Source organism: Melozone crissalis, unplaced genomic scaffold (assembly GCF_028551555.1).
Source record: "Melozone crissalis strain CALT ecotype California unplaced genomic scaffold, PUWL_Pcris_2 ptg000061l_1, whole genome shotgun sequence".
NCBI classification, from domain to species: Eukaryota; Metazoa; Chordata; class Aves; order Passeriformes; family Passerellidae; genus Melozone; species Melozone crissalis.
In genome coordinates this window covers 14,807,531-14,815,137 of record NW_026535839.1, presented here as the reverse complement: position 1 = coordinate 14,815,137, position 7,607 = coordinate 14,807,531, and the positions used below count along the sequence as shown (strand labels likewise).

At 43.8% G+C, this 7,607-nt stretch overlaps 1 protein-coding gene across 2 annotated transcripts; it reads right to left on the bottom strand.

The window, feature by feature from the left end:
• Positions 1–3,947: 3,947 nt before the first annotated feature.
• FOXI1 (forkhead box I1) lies at positions 3,948–6,075 on the bottom strand. Of its 2 annotated transcripts, none has more exons than XM_054288146.1 (2): positions 5,467–6,075; positions 3,948–4,181 (listed from the first exon to the last, which is right to left on the bottom strand). In XM_054288146.1, the coding sequence occupies exons 1-2, from the start codon at positions 6,073–6,075 to the stop codon at positions 3,948–3,950; spliced, it is 843 nt and encodes a 280-aa protein (XP_054144121.1). The 2 variants fall into 2 exon arrangements, with proteins under 2 accessions (XP_054144121.1, XP_054144120.1); XM_054288145.1 differs by having other exon boundaries at positions 3,948–4,501; positions 5,502–6,075.
• Positions 6,076–7,607: the final 1,532 nt, after the last annotated feature.

Genomic DNA, 7,607 nt, shown 5'->3' with positions numbered 1-7,607 from the left:
TTGCTGCAAAGTGCTACAAAGTGGAAGTGTTAGGAATTGGCAAACCTACCGGGAAGAAGTTCGTTGTTTTCCTCCCCTGGGGATGCTTTCACATGAAGCAACAAAGGAACTATTGACACCACTGAACAGTGAAGAGTTTCATAAAGTATCCCCTCATGAGAGAAAGTTAGTGCATTGTAACTCAGAGCCAATCTGGCAAAGTCTCCACTGCTGTTTATGGGAGAAGTAAATACTGTGAGGCCTGAAATGTGATTTTCCTGTCCAGGGGATACCTGTACCACACCTCTTGGTGTCATCTTTGAACCAGCTGTAACATTTAAGCTCTCATCAGTTTATCATCTGATGAGTGCTGGTTCAAAGATGACATTTGTAATACATTTAAGCCCTTATCAGTTTATCATCTGGAAGCTCAGGCATTCAGAATCTTGCAGTTAAACCCAAATCTTTAAACCTTGTGGCTTAAATGTCTTGAATTGTAGATAGGGCTCCAACAGGACTGCTGGGGCACAAAGGAGCTCAGCTAAACAGAACCTGTTACTGCAGGACAGCAGGCTGATCCCATAAAGAGGTGCAACAACCCTGGCACTGTACAAGGGAACTGTGTGCCCAGACCTGTGCTGTGAACCCCAAATCTGTCCTGGCACTAGAGCCAGGGCTGCAGAGTCACAGACTCCAGGGCTGCAGAGCCAGGACACAGATGGGGGAAAATGGGGAGCAAGAGCCCAGGGAAAGTGTTTCTAATGGGTCAGTGACAGTGAGGCTGCCCCAGGGATTCTGCAGCAATATACCTCAGACTTACGTAGGAACTTGTTACTCATTAATCATTAGTCAAGACACACTGCCTGCCCTGAAAGCTTCTATTTGCAGTTCTGCTGTGGTACAGAAGGAAAGCAAGTAGTAACCTACTCAGGCATTTTAGGGCTGGATGTGTTTGTGGGGAAGATAGGAGCAGCCTGTAAGGGTTAACATTTAAACCAGGGACAAATAATTGCAGAGTCATGAAACACAGTGGTATGTGAAGACAGCTGTATCTCAACATAAAACACACTCTGAGAATGAAATAATCAATCAAGAATCTTAACAGGGAAATCTATTCAGAGTTCTTGGAGCCTAGACTCTCTTCTTGAGCAGTTTAGCAAACATGTTTATTAATCACACTATAGGTCTATAAATATCAGTGATATTTTAAATAGATTTTAATTCCAGGTCCAAGATTAGTGGCTTCTTTAATTGCATACTTAAAAACAAACAAACAAAATAGTAGGCAAAAAAAAAAATCCTTAAAACCCAGATGCTCTTCCATCCAAAACTCTTACACTGATCATATTGGTGAAATTCAGGAAGGGAAGCATTACCTGTGACAGAGCAGTGCTGCTGCTCATACCAGAATCACTGCTAAGTTTCCCTGCAGCTGCTTCAGTGATGTGCAGGAGCTCCAGGAATGCATTGACATGGCTGCTTACCTAAACCTGTTCTCTCTGAAAAACACAAAATACAGACAAAGATTTGTTTCATTATAAAGTAGTTCTGTTTGGAGGAGAAATAGGATTACAATGCTTGCAATCTTTGCAGTCCTCCTTGAGGAGCAGCTCCACCAGGTGAGCTGATGTGCCAAGCCAGCTCAGGGGCTGCAGGGGAACCAATTCCTTGGTGTTCAGGGAGGACACTGGAGAACAAACCTTTGTGACTTGGAATTTTGGCAGCACTTGCTCAGCATGCAGAAGTCAAATGTGGCATTGGGTTGACAGCATCTGGGAAGCAATGAGGTACAAGCTTGGTTTTGTGCACACCTCTGTGGAGTTCCTGTTATTTTCTGGGATTGGGCACTGGCAGAATCAAACCAAGTGCTGAGTGACAAAGGAGTTGCTTTTTACTCTCTGCTGTCACTTAGCAATGTCATTCTTATTACTTTATTTTCCACCTTTTTTCCCCCACACTTTTGGTCTCTAAGTTCATAATGGAACATTTTCTATTTCAGCACTAAATACAATTCCTCTGAGTTTGTGGACCATATATTCTACAGGAACTGTATTTCTGGGCAATTTGTGACATGTGTGCTGAATCCAAGGCATAAGCACAGTGACTGAAGACATTTCTCAGTTGAAACACGACAAATCTTGCAGCCCACCCATCAGGCTGAGATTCTGCAAGGATTGGAATATTCTGAGGGCAGGAGTTGCAGCTCAGGCCTCAGCACATGCTTGCCTTGAGTGAAACTTGCAGTGATGGCACAAGGACACCACCAGAAGGGCATTTTCTTTTTTTATTGAACAAAGGTGTTATAGTGTAGGTAGGCTTCAGCTCCCAAGTGGCAATTTATTGTAGTAGACCTAAAACTAGTAAAAGTCAGAGCAACCTTGATAGTGGAAAACTAGAAGCATAAAAGAAATTCAATAATAAATAAGAATGCAGGGAAATTGCAGTCATATTGGCTAATTGACAGGTGAAAACAGTCTGCTTTCTGAAATTTAAATGATTGGCACCACTTTATTCCAGCAGGGAAACTCCAAGGGTGATTTTTATTCAGTGATAGTATTTTGCATAAAAGCAGCCAGTTATATTTGCCAGGCATGCAAATGCTGATGGCCTGGCCATGTCATCTCAGCATCTGACCTTCTGCTCCATTACCCTGCTCTTCCTCACAGGAATTGCCCAAGTCACACGGGTAAGGGGACTTTTAAACCCTTAAGTAGTGCAGTACAAACAAACACAAGTACACACTTTTCTATACAAATGCTTTATTAAAAATGCTTCTGGGGTTACTTATCCATTTTGAGATATTACTCTACATGAATTTGGAACTTGAGTCAAGTCTTGGTTTAAAAAAACTTCATCTACATTTTGAAATGTTTGTTGCTACAGTAGAGTGTAGGAAAAATAAGAATTATTTCTAGTATTTACACACAGACGAACAACATGGATGTTTACAAAATGAAAAAATACAGTACAGAGACTTTTTACAATATCTGCAGTTGTTAATCTGAAAGATCCAGCCTTTGAAACTGAAATTCAGAGACAGTTAAACTTCTTACCTCCCTTTTTTTCTTCCCTCACCTCCCACCCCAGTATTCAAACCCTTTATTCAGTAAAAATAATTCACATAGAAAGTTAAGATATAACAAATGTGTTTTCTTCTTAGAAAAAAACATGTCTTAAACATATATATTTATATATTCAGGACAGATCCTGTTTCCCTTATGTGGCTAGATTTACATGTGTAAGGAATAAAATTGACCCTGTAATTAGAATTGAAAACACAAAGATCCAACAGCAGAAGACAATTGCAGTGTATTTTGTTATGCTTCCCTGCAGCTTCAAAATTCCTGTTGTGTGCATGATGCTGTCAGTTTGCTGCTCAGCCACATTCCCCCTGGGACGGGAAGGGGGCAATCTTTAAAACAGATCTGCACTGGCAGGAGAGAAAGCCAAAGGCAGCACTCACCATTCAGGTGTTGGTTGTTACTATACAGTGGTTTTTATGATGGATCCTGTGGTGTTCAGGAGAGTTTTGGACAAATAAGAACTTGCTGACTGTTTAGTAGAGGCAGCCTATACCTGAAGATAGGATATTAAAGGTACCACCACATTTCTGTTATCACTTTAAAAAGCACAGCAATGTTAATGCCACACCAGAAAGAGCCTCCTGCCTAAGGCAAACTGCAACTTCTCAAGGACTTCTGTAGAGGAGCCTGCCTGGTTGGCAGCAGTACAAGCAGTGTCTAAGGAGACCTTTTTACTATTCTTCCTCTTGGGATCCCTGATTTTCTACGTGCAGCTGCTGAATGTGGAGTGTTTGTGGTTTCAGTGTAATGGGTAACGAGTTTGTGGCTGTCAGGAGGAAGATGGATGCAGTGTGGCCCTAGAGACAAGAGGCTAATGCTAATCACCTGCCCATGGATCATTTCCTCTCATAAATAACTAACCTTTAGTGTCCTAGAATCCTTCATTTAAACCTCTGTCCCTTCCCTGGAGTACAGGGTGTTGTTTGTGCTGAGGCTGCTGTAAAAATGAGTGTTAAACTGGTTGAGCACCGAGTTGCTGTGGCCAAGGTGACTGGAAGGCATGGAATTGGACCAGTCTCCCACACCATGGCTGGGAATACTGGAGAGTGGGGAGTAGGAATTGAAGCCTACCATGTTCTGCCCCATTTTGTCAATGGGTTCAGAGCTGAGTCCCACAGGCCCGGAGCGGCTCCCTGAGCTGGAGCCGTGGACGTAAGCGGTCATGCTGGAGAGGAAATTACTGAGGCACGGGCTGCTGGAGGAGGGAGGAGGAGATCCCTTCTCAGGTGAATTGTCAGCCCCAGGTGATGAATTTTCCAAGATATCCTGATGCTCTGCAGCTTTGGGGCTGCCACTCAGGGTACTGTCCTCAGATTTCTCTGATGCAAGAGCAGCAGCACTGGCCTCAATGTCAGACTTTCTCTTCCGCTTCCTCCGAAAGTTTCCATTGTCAAACATCTTCTCACAGTTCGGGTCCAGAGTCCAGTAATTCCCTTTTCCTGTCCAAGGAAACCCACACTTTTAGTTTAAAAATAAACACACAAACAAACAAAAAACCCAGTCATTTAGGGCTTTACAGTGCTTCTCTCATTTCCCAGAAACAGAGCAATTGCATGAGCAATACACATGGATTTTTAGTCACTCAAAAGTACAAGTCTGTTGAATACAGAAAAAAAGTTTAAAGTTTGGGTTCTACCCTTTAGTCCTGACTGTTCACAGAGGCAAAAATACATGTGGAGTCACTGGGAGGGCTTTTTGTTTTGTTTTCTTGGTGAGGGAAGTTTTCAGTATACAGCTGGTCTTCTGAATTTATGGCAGAGAGCAATCAAATCCCACATTGGGATCTCACTCCAGATCCAGTGGGGTAGCATAGGTTTCTAACAAGATAGAACTAGACTTTTGGTCCTCCACTGCAGAATAATTTCAATGAGTTTTTAATGTTCTCTATGGTTCTTAACAGCTATTGATAGGAAACCACGAATGAAGGAATATCTGACAGCCTAGCAGCCAAGGGGTTGGTAAAGGCAGACGTGTCATTCCAAGGAAAACACTAATTGAAACAAACCAAATAAAAGCACCCTGCTCTCCTCTTGAGAATTAATGCTGACTCCCCAAAGCCATCGGATTTCTTTGACAAATCCCCCTCCCTTGGATTCCCAGTTAAATTTGACACAAGGCATGCATTACACCAAATGGGTCATGAGTGTGCCTTGCCCAGTTGAATGTTCCTGTGTGTGCTGAGTCTCATGCTCAGCTCATTGATCCTTTCTCAGGGGGACCCAGAGCAGGATAGAATTCCCTTCCCTGCAGAGACCTCACAGCAGCACTGATTCACACCTCACCAGTGCACAGCTGCTTTCTAGTTCAGCCTTTTGAAAACAAAGTGCTGCTGTGTCTATGTCCAGTATCTGGGCTACTATGGCTCTTGACAGTGCACTAAGTATTTTAAAATTCATCAAGTTCAATGAGAGGTGGGGGAAAAGGGGGAGAGGGCTATACCTGGATCATCTTCATCTCGAGGCACCTTCTTGAAGCAGTCGTTGAGAGACAAGTTGTGCCGGATGGAATTCTGCCAGCCAGCCTTGCTTTTGTTGTAGAACGGGAAGTTGTCAGCCACGTACTGGTAGATCTGGCTCAGAGTCAGCCTCTTGTCAGGCGCCCCGTGGATGGCCATGGCAATGAGGGCAGAGTAGGAGTAAGGAGGTCTCACCAACTTCATGAGCTCCTCTTGGGATGGGAGGGGAAGCCAGCCAAGGTCAGTTCCTCCCAAGCCGTGCACGTTGGGCAGGAGCTGCCTCTGCATCCCGTAGGACTGCGGGATGAAGGGGCTGCTGTTGGATCCTGGCAGGTACGGTGGGGGGGTGATGGAAGGTCCATTCAGCCAGAGGTAAGGGTTGGGAGTGCTGCTGTAATCTGCTGTCTCAAAGGTGCTTGGCCTCTGGGGGCTGGGGACGTTCTGAGGGTGGAAGAAGTTCTCGTAGTAGATGTTCATCTCCGGAGGCTCCTGGCCGATGTTGGGGAACTGAGGGCTGCAGCGTGGAGGGGAGTGCGATGGGGGCTCAAAGAAGCTCATGCTCTGAGCCAGGCAGCTGCTGAGCTGTGACACACCTGTGCTCGTGCTCCTTTCCCGGGACAGGTGCATCACCTGTGCCCTTCCCTAGGTACTTATGCACCTGTAAATGTTTCAGCCCGGGCTGCAGGCTCCACCCCGCAGCCCTGAGTGGCTGCAGATGAGGACGATATCCTTTTTGGAATGCTGGCAGTCCCACTCAGTCATTGATGTCACATCAACCAAACGTGAAAGTTACAACTGTTTATCTTCTTAAATGAATGAAGGAATTTTCCATTAATGTGATGCACATGGAGAAAGCCTAGGGCTTCTTGAAGTTAAAACTCAGAGATCCTCCTCTTTCTACCTTTCTACAGTGAAGCTTTAGCGTTTCCTATTTTTTTCTTCTTAAAGAAAAGGCATTTTGTGCTGCTCTTAGTAATACCTCAGAATGCAACAGCCATTGTCACTAGTCAATGAAACAGTAGAGATACATACTTAAAAAACAAAAAAGAAGAAGAAAAGAAAAAAGAAATGAAAAGGTCAAACCTTTTCCTTTTGTAACTTTAATTGCAGACTTGCTTGTACTTCCCCCTAGGCAATCACAGTACTGCAGGCAAATTCTGTGGCTGGTTACTCACGTGAGTAATCTTACTGATATAAATGGAATTAACTCCCTAAAGTAAGGATTAATCTTGTGAGGAAAAAATTTCAAGCTTAATAATCAAACCTTTCTTTAGAGCTTAAAGTGGTGGACTGAGATGGGAAATCATTATATGCTGCTTCCTTTTTGATTCAGGATTGGTGCAGAGAGCTCATAAAACCTCTCACCACAACTTCCAAACAGAAAAGCAGCAAGAGTGTTCAGCACAGCTCTTCTTAGCCAAGTTCCAATAACTTCATCTGTATCTATACAGACAAGAGCTGATTTTTTAAAATTAAGTAATAAGGAAAAACCTCCAGCCCTTTTATGATTTGGACAAATCCTTGGTGCTTTGCATGGCACCCTGCACGTTTGAAGGAGGAGAGAGCAGAGCTGCAATCTCACCACCCCTGTCTCAGGATGGCAGCTCTTACTGCATGAACCCTGCACTGGAGCTAGGGCAGAGCTGCATTTCCCTTCAGTCATCTTTTTCTTGTGATTAAACACACACATCATTTAAAACTTGCCTCAGCCTTAATATCCATTCAATTAAAGGTCGTGATATGACAGAGCCTTCCAGATAGCTCTTGTCCTGTAATTTCTGCAGAAACAATAGTTTTGACCCATGGATTTGAATTCCTGGCTGTACCAAAAGCCTTTTGCTTTGTCACACATTCACCTTAATCCTTTGAGCTGTAGCACAACCAGTCAGACTCCCCAATCCCCAAGAATTAGTGATTCACTAATGTCATGTCCATATTGGTGCTTTGAAAGGTATGAAAAAAAATTCCACTGGGAATGCTGCTGAAATATTGAGCACAGAATGACAGAGCAAGCCAATCTGCCAGCTCAGAAGTGCAGCTCCACAGCTGTTACTTTAAAAATCCATGCTTTCACTGCACAGAAAATCATT

Coding starts and splice junctions, on each gene's coding strand:
- FOXI1 (XM_054288145.1), bottom strand. CDS start 6,075: ATGAGCTTCTTTGAGCCCCCATCGCACTCCCCTCCACGCTGCAGCCCT. Junction 4,502..5,501: donor TCGAGATGAAGATGATCCAG/GTATAGCCCTCT, acceptor TTCCTTGGACAG/GAAAAGGGAATTACTGGACT.